This window comes from Heterodontus francisci, chromosome 45, assembly GCF_036365525.1.
Source record: "Heterodontus francisci isolate sHetFra1 chromosome 45, sHetFra1.hap1, whole genome shotgun sequence".
Classification (NCBI taxonomy): domain Eukaryota; kingdom Metazoa; phylum Chordata; class Chondrichthyes; order Heterodontiformes; family Heterodontidae; genus Heterodontus; species Heterodontus francisci.
This window is the reverse complement of record NC_090415.1, coordinates 5,908,639-5,923,481: the sequence shown is the minus strand read 5'-3', so window position 1 is coordinate 5,923,481 and position 14,843 is coordinate 5,908,639. Positions and strand designations below refer to the sequence as shown.

At 47.5% G+C, this 14,843-nt stretch overlaps 1 protein-coding gene across 1 annotated transcript in view; it reads right to left on the bottom strand.

The window, feature by feature from the left end:
• Positions 1 to 5,184: 5,184 nt before the first annotated feature.
• LOC137356279 (uncharacterized) overlaps positions 5,185 to 14,843 on the bottom strand; it is a 12,031-nt gene continuing 2,372 nt past the window's right edge. The window contains exons 5-12 of the mRNA XM_068022150.1: positions 13,265 to 13,579; positions 12,189 to 12,494; positions 10,557 to 10,862; positions 8,081 to 8,370; positions 7,750 to 7,866; positions 6,277 to 6,319; positions 5,886 to 6,182; positions 5,185 to 5,219 (exon numbers count right to left, since the gene is read on the bottom strand). Of these exons, the coding sequence (XP_067878251.1) occupies positions 5,185 to 5,219; positions 5,886 to 6,182; positions 6,277 to 6,319; positions 7,750 to 7,866; positions 8,081 to 8,370; positions 10,557 to 10,862; positions 12,189 to 12,494; positions 13,265 to 13,579 (1,709 nt within the window). The remainder of the gene's footprint in view (positions 5,220 to 5,885; positions 6,183 to 6,276; positions 6,320 to 7,749; positions 7,867 to 8,080; positions 8,371 to 10,556; positions 10,863 to 12,188; positions 12,495 to 13,264; positions 13,580 to 14,843) is intronic.

The window sequence follows — 14,843 nt, the reverse complement described above, 5'->3', positions numbered from 1 at the left end:
CTCTTAAATGTCTCACATACTGTATCCAAAAATGTTATTATGTGAAAGATCTAATTTGCATTTGAATTAATCAATTTCTGTTTCCTTTTTACCCCTTACAATACAAGAGAGGCTACATCTCAGAAGTACTTAATTGTCTATAAAATGCGTTGGACGTCCTGAATTTCCCAAGGGATGACACTGAAAGGCAAGTTTTATTCCTTGTTCTTTCACCCCTCCCTCCTTTCTTTGAAACTGACACTTCTAGTGACCACAATCGCCCTCAGCATTCAAACGTGGGAAAATTGTGGACCGCAATGAGTAAATGATTAGGTGACACCATTCGAGGGATCCAGACATTTTATCGAACAAATGTATGGTGTTATGAAAGTACTTCTGGTTTTTTTTTGAAAAAGTGTCACGGAGGAAGAGACTCAATTCTTGATGAATGTTTAAACAGTCAAGCCAGCTGAAGGAGAAGGGAATTCCCAGGGAAGGAGAGAAGACGACAACCCAGCTCAGCTTTCCAGCACCTCTCTAAAAGACCCTGAGAAGTCCACTGTGTCAACTCATCTCGCCACCCATCTTTGAAGAAAAACCTGCTAAATTATTTCTCAAAGCTGCCTGAAAAGAACTGTTGGAACAGATCCCAGTGACCCGTCTATGTGTACTCGGAGGCCAGATTATGTGCCAGTTTTGGAACACAACAATCTCATCTGCTGTTTTCTTCAAGAATTAGCATGTATTACGCTCAAGTGGTTTTCTTTTTTGTCTGTAACAGAGCTCTGAATAAAAATCCCTTTTATTTTTCCAGTTAACCAGTGTATGCGTGAGTGTGTGACTGTGAGGGGCTATGGCAAAAAGGGAACTTTAAAATTTCAATCTGTGTGTTTATATTTTGCTTCATTACTGGTTTAGAGTTGTTTTATAATAAACTGAAAATGTTATAGCTCATTAAAGAAACCTGGTTAGTGTGTTCAATTCTGGGAAAAATAGAATATAAGATTGATGATATCAGTAAGTGGGAAAATGTAAATATATGCTGTGACCTGTGGCGAGTAGAACTCGAATAGACAGTGCACTCCTCGCACCTCAGTCTTGACACAACTAAATTCAATTCACTCAATTCTGCCCCAATAAATGGCACGGAACAAGGAACACAGCTTAGGTGGATGTGAACAGCTGCATGGTATGACTGGAAGAAATGCAGGGGACTTCTCTCTCTGCCCCGGGGAACAGCATTTATCCTGTGCCCGACATCAGCAAAGCGGGTGACGCAGTTTGCCTACCACGTTATTCGTGGTGGGATCTTGCTGTGCGCAACAGAGCTGTTTCCTTCCCCGCATTGCCGAAGTGGCTGAACTTGGAAGTTACTGAATGGGCTGCAACATGTGTTTGGGAAGCCCTGAGATTGTGAGAGGTCCTTGATATAAAAGACAATTTATGTGTCCCTTTTTTTTTTGCCTTTTTTTTCTGCCCTACATTTTCGTTCTCTCTCTCTCTCTCTGTCTTCCTGTCTTCCCTTCCTGCTTTCTTCCTTTCAATCTTCCTGCCTTTCATTCCATAATTCGTTCATTCTGCCCTTTATATATATATATATATATATATTGCTCTCCTTTCCACCTTTCCTGCGAGATTATTTCATAGTTGGCATCTATGCAGTGTGATCTTCATATGCATGAAAATATATAGCCTTCTCACCTGTTACAGCGATGTACACGGAGGCATTGAGAGAAGAATTTAGGTATCGCCCAGAAAGTTGGTTTCCATACTTGCAGCTGTACATCCCAGCATCCTTCTCAGTTAAATTGGTCAATTGAATGGTGGCGGAATTGACTCCTTGCTGGAGGTCTCGGTGGGTCAGGTAAATGTTATTGATGTAAAAGTCAATTCCTCGGCTTGTGTTTCGTTCTCCGATGGTGCAATTTATAATAACCGACTCCCCTTTCAGAAATACGTTGTAGCTGGGTTCCAAAAGTATTGTCGGCTTGATCCCTGAGACAAAACAGCAATGTAGAGGGGAATCAATTAAAACACAAACATGCACCAATTCCAATCTTCATAGCTGACTATCACAGAGAGAGGGGGGACAGAGGTAGAGGGCGGACAGGGAGCGAAAGGGGAGGGAGAGAGAAAGAGAGGGGGCAGAGAGAGAGGGGGACACAGAGAGTGTGGGCGAGACAGAGAGGGGGCGGAAGCACAGAGGGGGAAACACAGGGAGAGAGAGACAGAGAGAGATCACTCCTGACTGATGGATATCTATCTGGAATACTCCACATCATTACAACAAGTGTGCGGGAAAATATTGACTACTTGTGCAAGCAAATAATGCCAGCCATCTCATGAAATCAGTGTCTAACATCATGATGAGAAAATAAGTCAATAAATTAGTCTTCTCGTTTGAAGCTTCTTCACAAAAATGCGCATTTGTTGTCGTTTTAATTCATAATAAGATAAATATTGAATGCCACTATCTTTCTGAAATTGCCTATGTCATTTGGTGATACAGAACTTGAGTATTGCTGAAACCAGAGACATTTGTCAAAGCTTTCCATCTTGCACTCATCAGGACAATTCGCAAGAATGCCAATGTAAGGGAGAGCAACAACTTTATCCTGTATGAGAAGAGAGTGCTGATCGGTTGGCAAGTGGATTCTGATTGGTGGAGGTGTTGCCATGGAGAATGCACCAGTTTATGGTGACTGACAGTTACCTGCCCAGCTTTACTTGAAATTTAAACCAGGCATCTTGACCCTGATTGGTCAAGGCATTGCCCTGAGGAATGAACCAGCGAATGGCTATCACTTATTTTGTTTAGCTGCAACAGGCGCAATGTGTGCACATGTTCTTTCTGTCTGCAAAGAGCAGGGCCCTGTGTATTAATATATGCAGCTTCCAGTACGCGCAGATGCACCACACTTCGAGCCCGACTGATGATCTTAAACTGGTTGTCAGCGTAATTCTTAGCACACTGAGGATTATTTAGCAAATGTTGTGCAATCGCGGAATCACATCTAATGTTGGACACTGTGTTTTGCATACCGCAAGCACAGGCTGGTTGGGCACGGTTTGTACCTTGCCCATTGCGAACAGCGGAAGGGACATGTTTGACACAATCCACCAGTCTTTGTGATGTACGGCCAATATGCCAAGCATCGCCCTGGCATTGAAATTCATGTACTGCAATACTGGTGCATTCTCCATGGCAACGTCTCTACCAGTCAGAGTCCACTTGCCAACCAATCAGTACTCTTTTCTCACACAGTATAAATCTGCTGCTTTCCCTTACATGAGTATTCTTGCGGACTGTTCTGATGAGCGCAAGATGAATAGCTTCTCCAAAATGTCTCTGTGTACCACGATGCTTTGAAAATGGCACCATTTTGTTCCCCACGGTAAAACTGTCAATTAGGATGGGAATATTTTAGAATGGCACTGCCCTTACCGGAACAAATGACACTGGCATCCTCTCCGTGATGGCAGTTGTGCTGACCCCAAAACCTGGACGTGCAGTACCACAGCACCGATTCATCTCCGCGGCAGGCGACATCGTCCAACCATATGGGTCCGGCGCCCCTTCCGAAGCGAGCGTGCGTTGGCGCGGCGACAGCGTTTCCGCACCCCAGAGCACTGCAGACAACTTTGGCGTCCAGCAATCCCCACTGGTCATCACAGATGGTCCCCCAGCTGTCGCCGAAGGAGATCTCCACTCGGCCCTCACAAGGGTTACTCCCGTTCACCAGTCGCTGCTCCATGCTTTCTGTTCGGGTGATAAAAGAGGTTTTACACTCCAGGCCATTCGGCCCATCGAGTCCACGCCAGCTCTCCATGGAGCTGTGCAGTCAGTCCCACTCCCCGGCTCAACCCCTTACCCCCTGCAAGTCTATTTCTCTCAGCTGGCCGTCCAACTTCCTTTTGAAGTCTGTGATCATCTCTGCTTCCACCCTGCCCTTGTGGGCAGCGAGTTCCAGGCCATTAGCACCTACTGCATTAAAAAGTGCTTCCTCATATTCCCCCCTGCATCTTTTGTCCAAGACTTTCAATCTGTGTTAATGGGAACAGCTTCTCCTTGTCTAGTCTAGGTAAGCTTGTCATAAACTTGTACACGTCTAATAAATCTCCCCTCAATCTCCTTTGTTCTAAGGGGAACAAGTCCAGCTTTTCCAACCTAACCTTGTAACTGAAATCCCCCCCCATCCCTGGAACCATTCTGGTAAACCTCCTCTGCACCCTCTCAAGGACCCTCACCTCCTACCTGAAGTGTGGTGCCCAGAACTGGACACAATTCTCCAGCTGGGGCCCAGCCAGAGCTTCATAAATGTTCAGCATAACCTCCCTGCTTTTGTACTCTGTGCCTCTCCTTACGAATCCCAAGATCCCCTCTGCTTTACTGACCACTTTCTCAATATGCCCTGCCACCTTCAAAGATCGATGCACAGGCACCCCCAGGTCCCTCTGTTGCTGCACACACTCTTTGGGACTGTGCCAATGTATATACATTGCCTCTCCCTCTTCCTTCTGCCAAAATGCGTCGCCTCACGCCCGCCAGTGTTAAAGTCCACCTGCGACCACTCTGCCCATTCTGCTGGCCTCGCACTGTCCCCTTGCAGGGGGTTTCTATGGGGCATCTCCAACTCGTCCAACTGTTTGTTCCTTATCGAAGCCTTTGCCCAGTTGCCCGAACACTCTGAGGTTGAAATTCGTCTTGGGCTGGAGCCTATCGGCCGCCTATAATACATCCCACCCGCCTTTCAGCTCCATTGACGTCCAATGGGTGAGCGGTCAATCCCCAGCAGTGGCAATATCGGGTGGTATTGGACCGGCTGCCCATTCGGAGCGGCAGTACCATCAACGACAATGGACTGGGATACACCTTCGGGTGGTCTAATGGGAACTTGATGCACTGCTGCCCAAGACGAATACCAACCTCCGAATTTGAATTTCACATCACACACTAATACTTGTGGTAGTTAGAACGCAGAAACCAGACACACCAGCTCGGCTGAACAGCAGAGCGGACGCAAAACGAGCAGTCAGGATCCGTGCTGTACCGGCCGCCCAATAATCAATTCCACTGAAGTCAGTTAAGCGGACTATTGGCTAAACCACGTAACAGGCAGCCGATGGGAAACTGCCCATTTTGCACCTACTGCCCAACACCTCTCCCTAATCCACAGGGACCAACACCATTCAGCCACGCCCATTTCAAAGCCATTCCCCGCTTAGCTCCATCCGATGAACTGCAACGGAAGGAGAAGTTATTCGTGGTGTGTAAATGAGTGCCCAATTTTTTTTTTTTGTTGTAGCTGCAATCCCAGAAGGCCTCGGGCATCTCTCGACATTGGAGAGAGAGAGAGAGAGAGAGAGAGAATTGCTAATGTATCGCTTGATGATCACCACAAGGGGAAGGTAGATCACCATGAATGACCATAGCCAGTCGGGGGAATTGAACCCACACTGTCAGCATTGCCTTGATATCACCCTCTCGCTAACTGATGAAGTGTCCCATTTGATCCCGCCTATTCTACACGATTACTCAAAGTTAAAATTGCTCCCCTTATAAGCAAGAAATCATGGAAAATGCAATGCCACCCACTGTCTATCCCCATGCACGACAAAATAATACCCCCAAAACCTGAACAGGATTAGAGTGGTCCTCCACAATTGTCGCTAAAATAAACACAAAACGCTGCTGAGGCTGGAAATGTGAGAACAAAAGGGAAAGGTGTTTTAATAGGGCAAGGGGGGTAGGAGAGAGTATATAACAAAGCAGTCATGGGACAAAGGCAGAGAGCGTGTTAATGCTTGTGGTGAAAGACTGAATACCAGCTGGGCCACATGACTGTAGATGTGCTCGTGACCATTCCTGAATGTCCGATTTCACTGTCATTATTGAAGTCGCCTACCTGCGATGGTTATTGAAAGGGCTTCGCTTTGGGTCGAGTTGTACCCTCGTCCCACTATCGTCGTTCGGTACGCACAAGTGTAATCCCCTTGATTGGCCATGCTTGTATTTGCAATGGTAAACTCGGCTACAAAGTCCCGCACAGACATCCGAGCATTGGCCAAAAGACCATCTTGGTAGAGGTGGAAGTCACGCGTGCGGTACGGTTTCGGGGCTGTGCACAAGATAGTGAGCAATTGGCCCTGTGGAAACTTCTCGAATTCCGTGTTCATGGAGATAATGGGTCTTTCCACGCTACCTGAAAGAGAACACAGGTGAATGGTATGCCGGGAAAAGCTGTTTTTACACACACTGCCTGAAATGGGTGCAGCAAGGCAGCCCAAGCAACTCACATCTCTCAGCTCGACATTGCGTTGAGCACTCCGGATTCTCAATCTGGGGGAACAGACTGAGAACGGGATTTCAAAAGCGGGAAGGCGATGACACTGTGGTTTGGATGCAGTGGGGCCAGGAGATGCAGGAATCGAGAGCTGGAATCCAGGAATCACAGGCACCGCTCGCTGGAGCTGATGCACTGGTGGAAAGGTGTCACTACAGATCACACTTCACAGAGTGGTTTTGTTATAAATGTGCAAGCAGGAATGTATGATAGAATACGGAAGAGAGACAGAATGGCCCCAAACTGAGGAGTAAATTATGTCTTCAAATCATGTTCGAAATAAACAAACGCCTACAACCCATTGGCATTTGTTGTCAATTATCTTAGAGTCATAGAGATATACAGCACAGAAACAGGCCCTTCGGCCCACCGTGTTTGTGCCAGCCATCAAGCACCTACCTATACTAATCTCATTTTCCAGCACTTGGCCCGTAGCCTTGTATGCTATGGCATTTAAAGTGCTCATCTAAATACTTCTTAAATGTTGTGAGGGTTCCTGCCTCGACCACCCCTTCAGGCAGTGCGTTCCAGATTCCAACCACCCTCTGGGTGAAAAGATTGCTCCTCAAATCCCCTCTAAGCCTCCTGCCCCTTGCCTTCAATCTATGCCCCCTGGTTATTGGCCCCTCCGCTAAGGGAAAAAAGTTTCTTCCTATCTAACCTATCAATGCCCCTCATAATTTTGTCCACCTCAATCAGGTCCCCCCTCAGCCTTCTCTGCTCTCAGTAAAACAACTCCAGCCTTTTCAGTCTCTCTTCATAGCTGAAATGCTCCAGCCCAGGCAACATCCTGGTGAATCTCCTCTGCACCCTCTCCAGTGCAATCACATCCTTCCTATAGTGTGGTGCCCAGAACTGTACACAGTACTCCAGCTGTGGCCTAACTAGCATTTTACATAGCTCCATCATAACCTCCCTGTTCTTATATTCTATGCCTCAACTAATAAAGGCAAGTATCCCATATACCTTCCTAATCACCTTATCGACCTGCGCTGCAGCCTTCAGTGATCTCTGGACAAATACACCAAGATCCCTCTGACCCTCTCTACTTCCTATGGTCCTACCATTCATTGTATGTTCCCTTGCCTTGTTAGGCCTCCCAAAATGCATCACCTCACACTTCTCAGGATTAAACTCCATTTGCCACTGCTCTGCCCATCTTACCAGCCCATCTATATCGTCCTGTAATCTAAGGCTTTCCTCCTCACTATTTACTACACCACCAATTTCCGTGTCACCTGCGAACTTACTGACCATACCTCCTATATTCACGTCCAAATCATTAATAAAACTCTGCCCTCTCGTCACTGACCCTCCTGACGGTCAGCAAGCTTCCTCCACGTCTATTCTCTGACAAGCCCTGACAATCCTGAACACCTCGATTAACTCGGCCCCTTCACCTTCTCTGCTCTAAGAAGAGCAATACCAGCTTCACCAGTCTCTCCACATTTACTGAAGTCCCCGAATCCCTGGGACCATTCTTGTCAACCTCCCTCCGCACCCTCTCCAAAGCCTCGACATCCTTTCGAAAGTCTGCGGTGTCCTAGAATTGGGGCAGAATCCTCCAGCTCAAGCACAAAACCACATTCCCTTGCCCAAGCTAGCATTGTGATAAATCTCCTTTGAAGCCTCGCCAAAGGCCTGTCATTCTGTGCAGTGTTCATCGCATGATGTATCCCGGTTGAACATGCATTTCAGAAGTGAAAATGAATTCAGAAGGACAGTATTTGAATGGGCGACTCACTTGCGATTGTTACCTTGACCCGGTCGCTGTGAGTTGACGAGTACAGCTTGCTTTTGATCAGCACTTGGAACATGCAGGTGAAGAAGCCTTCCTGGTGCAAGGTTACATTTTGCACAGTTAAGACGGCGCTGGATGCTGAGATCGGCCCCACAGAGGTAACAGCACCAGACTCCCCGACTTTGTAGAGGTAAAATGTTATCACCGCAAAGACGCTGGAGGAGGAGCATCGGAAATTTGCGGCTTCACCTTGAACAAAGGCGGCGGACAAGCGCAACACGGAAATCGACGGCCTCTGCAGTTTATCTGCATCGAAAGAAGAGAGTGAGCTGGTGGCCCCGATCAAACCGTACCATCATGGGCCAAGTGTAAAATGGGCAGGGGCCGCATCTGTCGCCCATTCTAAATCCCGCCCAATAGTGAAGTCAATGCAACTGAATATCTAGTGAGGACTGGAGCAGAGGGCAAGATGAATTTCCCACCCATTCAGAAATATAACATAACCACACGCATCAGCCATTTCCCTTCCATGTTTTTAATCACCAAGAGCATATTGGGAATGGAGATGTACATGACTGAAGCACATCTCGTGGATTGTGACAAAAGGCATCGCTTGAAAGTTATTCAGAGAATATCTGTCAATCGAGTAATTTTGGTTACATCTTAACATGTGAATATTATCATCACGATACTAACTAGGGGGTTCTGGATAGAAGATTGGTTAGCCAACAGGAAACAGAGAGTGGGCATCAATGGGTCATTTTCTGGTTGGCAGGATGTAATGAGTGGTGTGTCACAGGGATCAGTGTCGGGGTCTCAACTTTTTACCATTTATATAAATGACTTGGATGAAGGGACTGAAGGTATGGTTGCTAAATTTGCTCAAGACACAAAGATAGGTAGGAAAGTCAGTTGTGAAGAGGACATAAGGAGGCTACAAAGGGATACAGATAGGTTAAGTGAGAGGGAAAAGATCTGGCAAACGTAGCCCGAGTGGGAAAATGCGAAATGGTCCATTGTGGCAGGAGGAATGAAAAAGAAGCATATTAGCAAAATGGTGAGAGATTTGCAGAGCTCTGAGATGCAGAGGGATCTGGGTGTCCGGGTGCATGAGTCACCAGAGGTTAGTATGCAGGTACTGCAAGTAATTGGGAAAGTTAATAGAATGTTGTTGTTTATCTCGAGGGGAATTGAATATAAAAGTAGGGAGGTTATGCTTCAGTTCCACAGGGAATTGGTGAGACCACATCTAGGGTACTGTGTGCAGTATTGATCTCCTTATTTAAGGAATTATGTAAGTGCATTGGAGGCAGTTCGGAGAAGGTTTACTCGACTAATACCTGGAATGGGTGGGCTGTCTTATGAGGAAAGGTTGGACAGGCTAGACTTGTATCCGCTGGAGTTTAGAAGAGGAAGAGGCGACTGAACTGAAACAGATAAGATCCTGAGGGGTCTTGACAGGGCGGATGTGGAAAGGATGTTTCCCCTTGTGGGAGATTCTCGAACTAGGGGGTCAATGTTTACAAATAAGGGGTCGCCCATTGAAGACAGTGGGTCATGCGACTTCAGAGATCTCTTCCTCAAAAGGCGGTGGAAGCACAGTATGTTTGAATGTCTGTCTTGGCAAGGACCACCAAGAACAACAAAAGCAACAACTTGGGATAGAAATTGGACTCAGTTGCGTGCACAAAATGGGCATAGAGAAGGGTGAGGGCCCTGGAGGGGTTTGACAGCAAGAATGAGCACAGGCAGGGGAAAATCAGGATTATCACATCAGCCACCCTTACACGCCTCGTCTTACAGGCAATTCTATTGTCCTCAATTGGACTGACAGCCAGGCGGCGTGTTTAACTGACGGAGGGTGTGGTGCAATCTCAAAAGTCAAAAGTCTCGTCCACAATATCTTACCCAGAGGGAATCCTGAATTGGGAAGCGACAGGGAAGAACGAAAGAATTCATTCTCACTTCATGCAAATGGATGGGGGCATCTGTGGAGCCCACGTAAAAGTGACGCAAACGGGGGTTACAGACTGAAAATTCATGGCGGGATGTGTCACTCAGTGGGCAGTCACCATTCGGCCTTCCGTTATGCACAGTGCCTGAAGTCTAGTGGCATTGCAGACAACGGAATCAAACACCAGGTCTGGCATCAAAAGGATTGGGGGTGGCGCTGATCTGAATATCGCCTGTTTTGCATCACCGCATGTGACAAATTACAGCCCTTCCAAATATTAATTTGCCTGCCACTACTATTTGCTTCCCAAAGGCTTCCATGAAGTTCTGAGTCCGACGCCTTTCGCACATTCAAACACCAAACTGGATCGTGCACCCTCCAGTCCTTGATGCTGCAGGAACCCGAGGGAACTCACAAATAGGCTTCCATTATGCCCGTCTCAAGGGGCATCGAGCTCCTTACCAGCGGGGCTGAAAATGGACTTTGGTAGCCATGCAGATCACCCTGATTGGAGCTCTGAAGGGATGTCTCTACTTACCTGTCACAGTCACCTTCACCCGGTCGCTCTCCGTCGAGTTGTGGAGCTTCCCCGAGCGCTTTAGCTGAAACAAGCAGGCGTAATGTCCATCGTCAGCATATGTGATGTTGGCGATGGAAAAGGTCACAGCGAAGCCCGCCATTGGCACGGCCTGGTAGGTCACCGAGGTTGCCCCGTCAATCTTGAGCAAGAGGAAGATGGCCCCGGTGAAGACTGTGGAGGCCGTGCACCTAACGCTGACAAACTCGCCAATGGAATATTTCCCAGAGTCTCGGAAGAGCTGAATATTTGGTTTGGTTGGCTTTTCTAGAATGAACGGGAGGGAGGGAGATTAAATTAGCCAATGAAGTGTTGCAAAATCACATAACCACAGAACGAGGCCACTCAGCCTACCGTGCCGAGGTGAGAACACCTTGAAAGAACGATTGAATTGTTCCCACACTTGCTCCCACTGCCTAAGCTTTCCAACATAGCCTCGCTATCAAGGCAGGATTTATCCGAGTATGCCATCAAGGAGCCGCTAGCCGAACTAAAGACAGTGGGAATCGGTGGGAAAACTCTCCACTGGTTGGAGTCATTGCGAGCACAAAGGAGGATGGTTGTGGTTGTCGGAGGTCAGTCATCTCAGTCCCCAGGACATCACAGCAGGAGTTGCTCGGGGTGGTGTCCTAGGCCCAACCATCGAAAGGTCAAAAGTGGGGATGTTTGCTGACCATTGGACAAAGATCAGCACCATCTGCGACTCCTCAGATACTGAAGGTACTACTGTGTAGAAATGCAGCAAGACCTGGACAATATCCAGGCTTGGACTGATAAGTGGCAAGTAACATTCGTGCCACACAAGTGCCAGGCAATGACCATCTCCAACAAGAGAGAATCTAACCATCTCCCCTTGACATTCAATGACATTACCATCGCTGAATCCCCCACTATTAAAATCGTGAGTTACCATTGACCAGAAACTGAACTGGAGTAGCCATATAAATATCGTGGCTACAAGAGCAGGTCAGAGGCTGGGAATCCTGTGGTGAGTAACTCACCTCCTGACTCCCCAAAGCCTGTCCACCATCTACAAGGCACAAGTCAGGAGTGTGATGGAATACTCTCCACTTGCCTGGATGGGTGCAGCTCCAACAACACTCAAGAAGCTCGACACCATCCAGGACAAAGCAGCCCGCTTGATCGGCACCCCATCCACAAACATTCACTCCCTCCACCACCGACGCACAGTGACAGCAGTGTGTACCATCTACAAGATGCACTGCAGCAACTCACCAAGACTCCTTAGACAGCACCTTCCAAACTCGCGACCTCTACCAACTAGAAGGACAAGGGCAGCAGATACATGGGAACATGACCACCTGCAAGTTCCCCTCTGAGCCATCCTAACTTGGAAATATATCAGCCGTTCCCTCACTGTCACTGGGTCAAAATCCTGGATCTCCCTTCCTAACAGCACTGTGGGTGTACCTACCCCACATGGACTGCAGCGGTTCAAGAAGGCAGCTCACCACCACCTTCTCAAGGGCAGTTGGGGATGGGCAATAAATGCTGGCCTGGCCAGCGACGCCCACATCCCATGAACAACTAAACAAAAAAAGCCTACTGGCTCAAACCTAGACGATCACTTACCTATCACAGTGATCTTGACTCTGTCACTCATGGTGGAATTGTACAACTTTCCCCTTCTCTGTAACTGATACATGCAGGTGTAATATCCGCTCTGGCTCATGTTGATGTTTTTGACAGTGAATGTGACGTTGGAATACTTTGCTTCTGCCACCAAGGAACTCACAGAGGTGGACTCGCCGAGTTTGTGCAATTGAAATGTTCCTCCCTTGTAGTAATTGGGCGAGGCGCATTGAATGCTGAAAGACTCCCCTTGAGCAAATATACTGGATGTCCTTAACACATCTATTTCTGGGCTTTGTAACTGATCTGGGTCAAAAGAAAATACAGTGAATCGAAAATCTGTATCGCACCGCAATGGCATATAAATCAATAGAGGCATAATATCAGGTGTCATTGCCACAAAGAGTATACTCTGCTCATTATAATGACAGTAAGGAGTTCTTTCATCATCATTTCACTGGATGTAAGTTGTTCACTGCAGGTCAACGTTAACCTGACACGAACACTTCTCAAATGAACAGTTAAAAATGGGAGACGTTGTGCAGTGCCTGTCACCACATCCTGAAATGCGGAACAGCCCATGAAATACATTTTGTTGGACTTGTATCTTTATAATGGTACATTTATAAAGCTCTGGTTGGGCGCCAATTGGAGCATTGCGTCCAGTTCTGGTCACCACACTTCGGGAAGCAGGTGAGGGTCCTTGAGAGGGTGCGGAGGAGATTTACCAGAATGGTTCCAGGGACGAGGGATTTTAGTTACAAGGTTAGGTAGGAAAAGCCGGGTTTGTTCTCCTTAGGACAAAGGAGATTGAGGGGAGATTTAGTTGAGGTGGACAGGATTATGACATTAGACAAGGTAGACAAGGAAAATGGCTCTGTGACTCTATGCAATGGAGGGAATGGCAGAAAGATGCGACCAGAGGGCAGACGGGTCCTCAGTGCGATGTCTCGTGCAGGTGACCGCATCTCCGTTACGATATGTGGCACTACCCGCTGGAGGCAGTGCCCACGACTAATGTCCACCCTCTCGCCATGCCTACTTCCACCCTTCCCTTCCACAAGGCAGATACGCACCTGAACAAATGACGCCAGCATCGTTCTTCTGTCGGCAGGTCCGGGGGCTGATCGTCTGGATCGGGCAGGACCACAGGAATAACTCGGACCCATTGCACCGGACGTTGTCCAGCAAAATCGGGCCTGCCCCTTCTCCAAACTGGCCACCGGAAATGGCCGATTGGCCAAACCCACATCCGACCTGATTGCAAACAACCTGGACATCCAGAATGTCCCACCCGGAATCACAGATAGTGCCCCAGGTGCCATTGTAGTAAGCCTCGACTCTACCCGAACAGGAATTGGGCCCATCCACCAGTCGAAGTTTAGCGTTATCTGAAAAACCACAAGGAATACAAGATTAATGACCCTAAAAAGCATGACAGAAATTCACTGAAATGTATGCCGTTTGCCCTGTTGCGTAATCCAAAAAGATGGGGACGAATGACATGGCATGGAATGAATTATATACAATTCACAGCACACAAAAATCAACCATTCGGCCCAACAGCTCCGTGCCAGCCCTTATACACCACCTGAGCCTCCTACCACCCTCTTCATCTAACGCTAACTGCATATCCTGCTATTCCCTTCTCCCCAGCTTTTCCCAAAGTGCATTTCTACTATTCTCCTCAACCAACCCATGTTAGGAGAGTTCCACTTTCTCGGCATTCCCTTGGCCAAGCAGATTGTCCTGACCTCTGCAAGTCTGACCCCGAGCTTCCAGTTGCTTTCACCACCCTCCTCTCGCGTGCCCACATGTCTGCCCTTGGCCTGCTGCAGTGTCCCAGCGAGCCTCAAAACAAGCTCAAGGAACATCACCTCACATTCCAAGTGGGCACTATGCAGCCTTCTTGACTCAACATTGAGTTCAACAATTTCAGAGCATGACTTTTTTTCTGAAACGGGTTTTTCTTTTGCTTTTGGATAGAGCTGTTCATTATTCTGCCATTAACACTCTCTCTGGACTAATACTTTGTCCTTTGTCACAACTATTAGCACTCCATTTGCTCTGTGACATCTCTGTCATTTAATCTCTCCTGCTCTCTGCCCTATCCCTTTTTTTCCTTCTTCCCTGCTCACCCTTTCACTTCGACACTTTCTGTTTCTCCTGTCCTGAATTCTTGGCCGGATTTATTAGTGACTATCTCATACTCATGGCCCTGGGCTTAAGATTTCACGGAAAGCGAAAATATTTTCTCAGGGTCTACCCTACGGAGCCCCTTGCTATCTTTCTTTAAGGGACAGCCTCTAGTATGTCACCCCTTGACCTCCTCTTTGTCAGGAAAAAAAAGGATTCCAACTTGCGCTGATAGTTTGAACCTCTCGAACCTCAATGATCTGGAATCAAACATGAGTTAAATTGTGATGAAGTGATTTTTTTTCTTTCTCTTTCACAAGGAAACGTTTTCCACTCCTTCGCGTCACCAGAATATAGGAACAAAGGAGCAGGAATAGATCATTGAGACACTCGAGTCTGTTCTGCATTTTCGTTTTTATTCTGCCATGGGATGTGGGCATCGCTGGCAAGGCCATGCATTCGATGCCCATCCCTAATTGCCCTTGAACTGAGTGCCTTTGCCAGGCCATTTCAGAGGGC